The 11,012-nt window shown below is 39.5% G+C and overlaps 1 protein-coding gene across 2 annotated transcripts; it reads right to left on the reverse strand.

Annotated features, from left to right (window-relative positions):
- Positions 1–27: 27 nt before the first annotated feature.
- Positions 28–10,637, reverse strand: rffl (ring finger and FYVE-like domain containing E3 ubiquitin protein ligase). Of its 2 annotated transcripts, XM_084018917.1 has the most exons (8): positions 10,391–10,637; positions 8,828–9,003; positions 5,277–5,474; positions 4,987–5,190; positions 3,560–3,764; positions 3,362–3,385; positions 2,858–3,092; positions 28–2,692 (listed from the first exon to the last, which is right to left on the reverse strand). In XM_084018917.1, the coding sequence occupies exons 2-7, from the start codon at positions 8,999–9,001 to the stop codon at positions 2,902–2,904; spliced, it is 996 nt and encodes a 331-aa protein (XP_083875043.1). In that variant the 5' UTR covers positions 9,002–9,003; positions 10,391–10,637; the 3' UTR covers positions 28–2,692; positions 2,858–2,901. The 2 variants fall into 2 exon arrangements, with proteins under 2 accessions (XP_083875043.1, XP_083875044.1); XM_084018918.1 differs by lacking the exon at positions 3,362–3,385 and having other exon boundaries at positions 2,858–3,116.
- Between the last annotated feature and the right edge of the window lie 375 nt (positions 10,638–11,012).

Below are 11,012 nucleotides of genomic sequence, written 5' to 3' on the forward strand. Positions count from 1 at the left end.
TGAATACAAGAAAGACAAGTCGAGTACAACCGGAAGAAAATCGGTTTTATTATGAAATTATTCAGCAAAGTCCACTCAGAAAACTAAAGCTTCTTCAAATATACAATATTTCTTTTTTTTTTTTAAACAGAATATAGTGAAGTTTTATAACCATCGCAAAGTATCTGAACTGTAATAAAAGTCAGGGGTTGAAACAGAACCCAACATTCAGTCTTTTTCACTGAGACTAAAGCAGTGGTTCCCAAACTGGGGGTCAGGAACCCTTCAGCGGGCCACAAGTTAAATCCTTTTGATCCTCAAACAATTATTAAAATGACAAAATCAGAGAAGTAGAGAGTGCTTTATTTTAAAAAGCCTCAACGCTTGGAAACCACCTAACTGAGGGGGGGGGGGGGGGGGGGGGGAAACAGCTGGATGCTAGCATGTTAGCTTCCAGCTGTGTTGGTCTAAGTGGGGACAGCTAAAGATGCTAACTGATACCTGAAGAAGATAATGCGATCAGTATCGTCATACAAAACTCATTGTGCTGATCAAGTTGTTATTCATGTATATTGTAGCAGAGGAATCAAAGTGCAGTGCAACTTAATGTACTATAGCTGAGCTATCATGCAACTGCCATTCAAGCTATAGTTGATGTCTGATCCCATGGTCAGAACAGCTGTAAATAACAACCATAATGTCACAAAAACAAAAAAATATATAATATTAACAACAAAAATCAACCTTAAATGATATCACAAAAAATAACACATTTTCTCCTGTGTTGTCCCACGAGAACAAGTTACTCTTGTTCAACCAAACTAAAGAAGAAGTTCAAAATGTTTCAGCATTAACAGATTAGTGCAATCAGAGTTACAACAAGACACAAAGTTCAAACTTCAAAACCAAAGAGTTTAACTGCTAAAAATTCTGTTCAATAAAACAGAGAGACAGTCTGCTGGTAACAAAGTAAACCATCTATTAATAACATGTGAAGTTCCTCAAGGAAACATCCTGGGGCCTCTGTTGTTGTCAATACACCTGATTAAAGAACAATCTGACATTTAGTGCATCACCTTGTCCTCAGTCTATTAATAACAAGTGGAGGTCCTCAGGGAAACGTCCTGGGGCCACTGTTGTTGTTATTAAACTTGATATAAAGGAATAGTCTAACATTTAGTAAATCATCTTGTTCCCCAGAGTTAGATAAGAAGATGCAGGTCCAGTACAGTGATATGTCCATTACATTACACAAGTGCTTTGTCTGCTTTCTTTATAATTAGTGGCAGATTGCAGCATTCTTTCCAGCAATTTTTCTGAGGAAATTATCAGGAAATTACTGGGTGTTACAGTTCTATTTTTCAACATGCCCTAAATTTAGTCAAAATGCCGAGTTTAAAACATTGGACCCCACAAAAGAATGCAACTATTTTAATAAGCAATTAAGTCATTTAGGAAGTGAATCAGGTGATTGAAGCTACAGCTTTAATTTTTGTTCTAGATGAGAATGTTTGCTAATTTTCTACTACAGTATTAAACTGAATATCTTTGGCAAATTTGAAGCAGTCCAACATTTTCTTAGACTAAATATTTGAAAAACAAAAAAAATAATTATCAGATTAATCAAAAGAAAATAAGTTAGTTGCAGTCTTTGTATTAATTGTAGGAAAAACTGGAATTTCCTTGAAAGAACAATGATATTTAAAATCAAGTAACAATGTATTCATTATGAATCTATTATTAAACATGTTGAAATATAACATTTTTTTTTTGTTTGAAGACAAACTCACATTTTGTGTGTTCAGCTGACCTGCTGTTATGGACTAAACGATTTACAGTTAAATTGACAATTATTTTGAATTAATTCCTTTTAAGGATGAATGTAGCACTCTGCATTTAACGAGTTCTCTCCAGGAAACTGCCTTGACAACTGTTCAATTACAGACCTGTAAATCAAAGTACTTTACACATTGATCAGGTTGTTTGTCCAGTGATTAATGGATTTTTAACATTGAGGATCTGAAGGGAAAGAGCAGTGTTCAGATCCATCAGATGACGCTCGTCTTTCAGCCCGACTTTCCTGCAGGTCTGAAGGTAGAGACGCACCAATCACCGGAGGCTGTTTTTATCCTGCTGTTAATCTGATCCAAAGGCAGTTTAATGAACATGTTGGTGTCTTGTCTCTGACTGGCTGCTGGTCTGAAGTAGCTTTAATTTCCAATTGGGAAATCAGTGCTGCATAAACAGTAAGATAAGGCTGAACCGCTCATTCACAGGTCCACTGGTTTGATCGGCTTTAACTTCACTTTGTTGTTTTGACATGGTAAACTGTAAACAAAGGTAAGGCTCCAATAAGACCACAGTCTGTGTGTCTTACAGTAAGTCAAAGGCGACGTGATGAATGTTGGACCCTCCTCACCTGTCCAGGTGAAGCTTCTCTTTGGTAGATTGAAGACTGTAGGTACGGAGGATTGCTGGGAGACGAGTTCAAAGGTTAAAGTTCATCCATCAGATCTGTCATCCAGCTGCTGTTCATTAAGTGTTTGTGTCCAAACAGCAGCTAACATAAGGTCACTTGTTACATTCTTCATCTTATTTACACTAGAAAAATAGAGTTAGAAAATAAAAACATGGCTGGCTCTGTAGAGGGTCCCTTCAGGAAGAAGATATTTGTAGGAAGAACATATTTGCAGTTTATTGCTTTGGAGATTTCCTGCGGAATAAAGAAGAAGATTTATTAACTTGTCTTCAGGATCTCCACTAAAAATGTAAAACAGAGTTCAGTATGCAGAAATGGAGAGTTAAAGAGGTTAATGAGCGATGAAGTCAAACTGGAATTAGAAGCATATTTTTGGATCAGACCGGACTGGCAGCCTACATGGGTGTGGGGGTTTCCCTGGGTTCAGGTCAGGGTTGGTGTGCTCAGGACCGGAAGACATGCACAGCTCTGATGACGTACTGGCGGCAAATGGGACACTCGCTCATCCTTTTGCCACACTTGGTGCAGGTGATCATGTGACCACACTCCAGCAGGACGCAGTCGATTGGAGAGTCCATACAGATCTTACAGAGGTTCTCCTCCTGACCTGCAGAACCGCCAACGCCATCTGTCTCTGCAGGGAAAGATGTACGGGGCACTGTGAGGTACAATGCTTTTATTACCAATTCTTTTCATTGATTATTCGTTGGGTCTATATTGTGTCCGAAAAAAAAAAGACTTAATGGTTTTTCAAAATAGTTTATAAAGGAAATCAAAAAGCTTTATGACACACTATGAATCAAATACTCAAGGATACCCAGGAATACACTGACAAATATAAATGAAACGGAAATCAGTTTGTTTTTAAATTTGTCAGTAAGATTTTGAAAACACAAAACTCACCTGAGGTGTTCACTGTGTTGGCAGCTGGAAGACAAACAAAAAACAAAAAATCCAGTTTGTATTTTATTTACCAAACAACGACACACATTAAACACAATATGAACGTTTTCTTTATTTCGTATCGAATTGTGCATCACATCAAACCATCAGCAACTGTAAGGTTTGCTGGTCCTGCCCCTCATTGGTGCTGGTACTCACCCAGTAGGTTCTGCTGGTCCTGGTACAGCCGGCTAACTCTCTCCATCAGCTCCCACTTCTCACAGCAGCCTTTGTAGTCAACAAAGTTCCTGGCGAGGATCTCCTTCAGCTGTCGGACGCTGAGAGCCTCGATGTCATCCAGACTGCTCAGGTCAGACAGAGAAGCCCTGCGACCCGAAACCGGGGCCTCCTCTGGGTCCCAGGTCTGAACCAGACAGCAAAAATAAACTGAATCAAGCTCTCAAGAATCTATACACAAACCCAGAGTCTCTGAAAAGGACTCCAGGGCCCTCACTTATCAACCGTGCATACGCATAGTTCTGTGCCTCATGGGTGCGTACGATTACTCCTACGCAAAGTGTGGAATTGATCAACTTTACTTATGTGTGTAAATATAAGCTCTAACTGTGCTTACACACAGCACCTAGTGGTAGAATAGGGGTACTGCAAATAGAAAGCATTGCAAGTGTCACAGCATCCATTTAACAATATCAACATCCACATATGTTCTGTATTTTCCTTGATTAATAATTACTCACTTAGTAATTGTGTGTAGTTAGGAACAGACACGTAGCCTGATTGGTGTCAAGATCTATAATAGAGACCAGTGACAGGTATTTGAAAATGAAACATGGCTCATCTTGCATTACTGGAGGATTTAGTAAACAATGTTTTAAGAGCGCTGATTTGTCTGGTGAGAGAACAGAGTGGCTTCTGAGTAGGAACCACTTCCCCAAACAGATATTGCTAAATTTATGCTGTGATTTGGGACCGATGTTGCAGCGAGAAACTAAACAAACTAAAGCCATTCCTGTGCACATCCAAGTCCGGTCCACACTGCGTTTTCTGGCCACCGGCATGTTCCAGCGCTCTAACTCAAATGCCCTTACAGGAATCCACAACAAGCCGAGATCAAACGGGGACTTCACGCCATCGCTGGATTTCCAAATATAATAGGAGCAATAGACTGCACACACATAGCAATAAAAACACCATCACACAACTTGTGTAATAATGTCAACAGAAAGGAGTTTCACTCCATCAATGTACTAGTAATATAATAATAGCTAATAATACACCTGCACCAAGTGATCTGAACAACAGCACCTCAATTTCTGTTGCAGAAAAGTTTCTTTTCTTTGCTCTCCGTCATGCTGGTGAGGAGAAAAAAGGATTTCCACGTGGTTCTTAAGTGGATGATTTGTAACCATATATGGTTAATTGGGGGCGTTTGTGAATGCAAATGACCCCAAATGTGCACAAGCATGGTGGGTTTAGAACATGTGGGATTTATTAACGCTGGTGCGCGTACGACTGGCGTGTGCATGTTTGATACAGATATTTTTGGTAATTAAGCACATCCTAATTTGGAATCGTAAGACAACATTTAGAACCTTTTGTTGATAAATGAGGCTGTACTGGTTTACCTGGTCTTCGTCCTGAACGTCGGGCTCAGCGGGGATATTCTCTGCAGGTGGGGACGGGTCTTCAGGCTGCGCAGCAGGGGGGTCAGGGGTTGGGTCAGGGGTTGGGTCAGGGGTCACAAACGGGGGGTCAGGGATCAGGGTCTCTGGGCTGGACTCGTTGGATGGTGAGGACTGCTGACTCAGGACCAGCTCCACCAGCTCCTCCTGAAGAACAGGAAACCACACTGTAACTTGGCCGAGCCTGGTTTCATTGTGAATGCATGTCTATTGAGTGTGAGCCAATCATCTACCTTCTCTCTGCACAGGTGGGTGGAGACCTCATGCAGGTGCAGGTAGTCCCGGAGCTCCTTCACTTTCAACTTCATGAGCTCCGCCCGCTCAAGTAGATTGCCGTAGAAACGCTGGCAGGTGTGACAGAGGCGGGGGCGGGGCTCCAGCTGGGCGGAGCAACGGCTGCAGTAGTCCTTCTTACAGTCCACACAGACATGCTGGTGGACGGAGAGGAGGGTTTTACAGTTTACTGTTAATCGGATGAAAACTCTCCTAAAACCAGACAACTGACAAGCTTCATTTATCCTGATGGTCCAGGACAAATTATTATAATTTTATTTTTTGAACGATTCAATTCTGTAAACCACGATTCAATTCAGTAACTTTTAACCAAAATACTATATCCATTAAATAAAGATGCAATAATGCGAGTGGGACTGTCTGTATTCTTCTGAAAGGTGAAAAAATAAACAGACAACAGAATTACTTATTAAACATATTTATTCTATAAAAAAGTAATCCGGCATAATATTTTATGCTGAATACAGAAATGTAATTAAACATTGCTTGGTTATTTTGAACATTTTTCAATAGGCCACATGCTAGCAGGGGAGAGAGTGTCTTAAAAGTCTTATAACATTAATCATAATTAAGAATCACGATTCATAAGATTTAATGCTAAATTATATTCTATTTATTTATTTTAGCAGATCGATTTAGTTGAATCGGTAGGGCTGACAATCGGTTCATCGAAGCGTCGCATGAATCGTTACACTACTAGTTAAACCCTTTCGGGTGTACGACACAAACCACTATAAATACCTCTAATGCCATGTTCACACTGAACCTGAATCACATTTTTTGTGCATTGCGTTGCATACAAAGTCATCAAATGCAAAGACGTCAATGTAAAGACGTCAGTTCACGCATTGCAACAATAACCTGAACGAACATGTTTAATCATCATTTATCAGCAGCTGCAGTATGAAGCTAAACAGACAGTCTAGTGAGTCTCCACCACATCACTTCATTCAGCTGTGAAGTTGTCAGCTGTGTGTCTGCTGCTAGAAGTCTGTTCTGACAACAATATACAGAGAAAATGGGAATATTTGGGTATATTTAAGAATCATAATTAATCATTAATTCACAGCTACCCTGTGATTAATCTGATTAAAAATGTTAATCATTTGACAGCCCTAATATAAACCAGAGACTGTCTGTGGTACAAACAAAAATGATGCTGCTGTATTTATTAGCATAGCCCAGCACAATCCAAACTCCATTCACAAATTATCCGGCGGTCAAACTCAGGCGAGTTACGCAACGAGAAGTTCCTTTCACGTTTAGTGTGAACAGGCATGGTGAAAATCGGGGGTGGGGAGGTATATTATGACTCCTCCATAAATGATGCACATACACATGCATATTTGTGCAAATGTGTATGGTCTCTGAATGTCAAGGAATTAGAATTAGAACTACTAGAATGTTTTTGTCTTAATTTTTTAGAAAAATTCAAACGGAAAATGCAGAATTTAGAAAAATTTAAATGGAAAACGTAATTTGGGAAAAAATAAAAAGAATTTCATAGGGCCCTACCTATTAGTAGTAGTGCACCAAAACATGGCAAAACATTGTTCACCTATTGAAGCATAGCAGGAAATTCCTCATCATTGTGTAACATGGCTGAGATAACTGAGGACTGACTCCAAGGCCAAATCCCAATGTCCCTCCTAAGGTCTAAGCCCTGAACCCTCAGGGACTTGGTTGAGTGTGAGAGGATGTGAGGGCTTGAAATGGTAAATACAAATGGGACAGCACTCGGCATGTCACTTTCCTTTGATGACACAAAATATGTTATCTACAAGTGTTGGTTTTAATTTCACATGTTTTACAGCCTGATCAGACTCTTATCATCCCAGACGTACCTGTCAAATCATTTATTTACTTGTTCTAGTTCAAACGGCTTCAAAAAACTAAATTAAAATCACTGGTTGATAATTAAACCATTGTGTTATATAATAATAATAATAATAATAATAATAATAATAATAAACCATTGGGGCCCGTTCCAGAAAGCAGGCTCAACCAACTCTGAACCTAACCCTGAACTCTGAGTCAACCAACTCTGAGATGGGCAACTCTGAGTTTTCGGTTCCAGAACAGCTGTTCTGAATTAGTTCAATCAACTCCGAGTATGTAAACTGCCGACTCTACAAAGCCATCATCAATGGAGCTCCGATACTACGATTCACCATGGCAACCGGTAGAAAGTTATTAGATATTACTGAGTGTGTATGTAGAAAACGAGCTTATCCTTAGAAAGCGAACCAACGTAACTGCATCAAAGTAGAGATAGTTGGCGTGGCAGACATTTACTGCCTGACTTAATGCATGTAACCGAATGGAACAGTCGATCTAAAGGTAATAACTCTTTATTTTCAATCTCGCAGAGCAACACTGTGGTGTAACGGTTAGCAACGCTGCCTACGGTGCAGGCCACAGGGGTTCAACTCCTGTGGTTCAAAAAGTAGCGCAATCAACAAATAATCATTTTCATATAGGTGTTATCCCACAGGCACAAAAAGAAAGTGGCTTCACCTGAAAATGAAGCATAAGAATATCGCACAAATAGGTAGACTAAGGCACACGATTTTAATCATATTCCACATAAACAGTAAATATAAGCGGTTATTTCAACAATGAAATGTACATTTTTCAGAAAACTCCCGTTTGCAAAAATTCTAAAGAGCTCTGCAAAGAATCTGGATTATGTCCATGATATGAAATGTTGAAAATGTCGGAGAATATTGTTTAGATATGTGATTGGTAGGAAAAACGGTAATTTTCTTGTAATCAAAATCCTCTCATGATGTAAAGCTGCTAGAATCACTTTTATCGATGGTTGACGAGGAAACGACGGCAATTTTTTGCAGAGTCGGTTCAGATTCCGGAAAAAGGTGGAGACATGTACGGAGAAACTCAGGGTATGTTGCAGCAAACCTGCCAACAAACAGGTTAGGTTCACAGAGTCAGTTACTATGGTAACTGACCTAAAGGTTGAGTTCACTCTTTCTGGAGCAGAATAATCAGAGTATCCCTCTTCTCAGGGTTAACAAACTCAGAGTTTCAGGAAAACCTGCTTTCTGGAACGGTCTCCAGGTGTGTAGCCTATGATGACATTCCTGTGATTTCAAGTGTTTTATATTCCATATTAAATCGTTAATGTTTCTGTGTTAATGTAATATTCCACACGTGGCATCCTCTTTGCTTTTTGTTTTTTAATTCCTCCGGGCTTCCGCCGGTAAGCCCGTGTTTCACGTTGCAACGCTATGAACTGTGGGTAATTCCCTCAGGCAAAGTCAGCATCGATGCTGACTTTCAGAAAGTGGGCATAAAGTGCTCAAAAAGTCCACGAGCAAGCCCCCACGCAATTCACGTTTTGACTGTGGGACAGACCTGAACCCTCAGGCACTTAATGGGAACACACATCAAAGTCTGTGAGTCCGTGAGGGGGGACATTGGGATTTGGCCCAACTCTAGAGATCAGACTACAGCAGGTGGGCGGGGTTACCTTTTTAGCAGGTGTGTCGAGGCGTCCACCGCAGGCCTTACAGGTGTGTTCAGGTGGAGGAGGAGACGGCTGACTATTGAAGCCTGAATTAGTGTAAGACTGATGGTTTTCCGCGGATCCATCAACATCATCCCCCGAGTCCATACATAACCAGCTACAGCAGGACGCAAACATACCTGAAAATACACAGAAATACACAGTTAAAAGTATTAAATAGCTCATACACAACCAGCTACAGCAGGAGACAAACTGAAAATACATAGAACTACACACCGTAAGAAGTATAAAATACTTCACACAACCAGCTACATCAAGATGCAAACATACCTCAAAATATACAGAAATACACACTGAAACAAGAATTGAAAACGTCTTGAAAATGTCTCACAGTAGCACTCGTAAATGTAGCTTTGTTTCCTTCTCAAACACCATCTCAATACCATTCCACTAGTCTCTTAAGTGTGCCGACTATAGCTCAAACATCTAGGAAAAATCTGGTATTTTTGCGTTCCTTTCTCATTGTCAGACTCTCATAACGTAAATCACGCATAAAATTAAGTTGTATATACTAATGAGAACCTTTTTTAAATTTGACTTGATATTTCAAAAAGCATAACTGTGATTTAAAAAAATAATCTGTTGAAAAAACAGGTAATAAAGACAGACTGGCGCTTCCTTGGAATATAAAAACATATTCAAATTTAATTCCATTTTCAAGTAATTTAAATTAAACAGTGTTTGTGCTACATGTTAGCCGAATGGACAGGTGTGTCTTTATTTATTAATGGAAAATAATAAGTTCAGTACGAGGAAGCGCCTGTGTACCTATGAGCCGGTCACCGTCGTTTAATACATTAATACGTTTAATACATTTTACTGAAAATACATCTTTAATTAAAAGTATTGTTACACTGTGACACCGTTACAGCATTTTCAATGAAGCTAAATAGTTTTTCCGTCACTTTTGTTAGTAATAAGTATTGGTCATACTAGTAAACGGTCGTATTTTTGTTTTGTTTCCAGTATTCAACGTTATAAATATTAATTAGCTTGTAAAAAAAAACGTGTGGATAGTAACAAGATCTTCTGATGAATTCGGCTTCAGGTTTCACGAAGTAAAGCTCCTATTTAATTAATAGCCACGTAGAGAAATGTGTGGGTTAAACTAATCTAGCTGTAACGGTGGTCAAGTTTACATTTTATTAAGATTAATGCCGTTTTGTGTTAGTTGTTCGCCGAATGGGTAAAATACTCTGCATAATACGTAAAATACAAGAAGTTAACAATTAAGGACGGTTATCTTTTCCCGGTGAGTAAGGCTGAGTTAAATTGCACATTATGTGAAAGGAGTCTGGCGTATGGACTGCGGAAAGTACCCCGGACGGCTAGCAGGCTAAAAGCTAGGCTAACATTAGGCTAGTTAGGGAAGTTTAAGAGAAACTAAAGAGTCAAAAAAGCACAAACCAACAGTGAAGACAGCGGTTACAGCAGGTTAATATAACTCGGTTAACTGTTTGACTGACAACTAGCCAACATGATTATCAACACAATAAGCCAGCTTACCTGTAGACGACAGGGCTGCTACAGCTAGCAGGTAGCTAACTGGCCAAGTTGTCGCCGCAGTTAAGTTAACACTAACTGCCGGTAGTTAGCCCTTTAAACCTCCGGCTGTTAGTTGATCAACATGATGAAGTCGGCAGTTTGCTCTGACTGTGAAACTGAGAAAAATACAAAAACCGAAAAGAGTCAGACTGAGATAACAGCAACACAATAGTCAACCAGGAAGAGTTCAACTACTCTCTCACGCACACACACAAACACGCGCACACACGCGCGCACGCACGCACGCGCACAATGACTGCTCTGGAAGCAGAAAAAGGCCATAATAAATAAATTAATTAAAAGTAAGCAGTAAAGTACAACGAGCACTCAATTGCCTTGTATTTTGATTACACTATTTTACTTTGACATCTTTCATTGGAATTCTTCCCTTTTCTATAAAGAAAAAAAAACATTCACAGTCCAGTCTTCCTGTACATTGAAGCAGAACAATGTCATAATAATATATATATTTGGAAGTAAACAGGGAACTACAACTTCCACTTAAAAGCCTAGTATTTCAGATGGAATATTTTACTTTGAAAACATTTAAAATTTAAAGAAAACATTATTCACAGTCCAGTCT

The sequence above is a fragment of the Eutrigla gurnardus genome (assembly GCF_963514095.1).
Source record: "Eutrigla gurnardus genome assembly, chromosome: 10".
NCBI classification, from domain to species: Eukaryota; Metazoa; Chordata; class Actinopteri; order Perciformes; family Triglidae; genus Eutrigla; species Eutrigla gurnardus.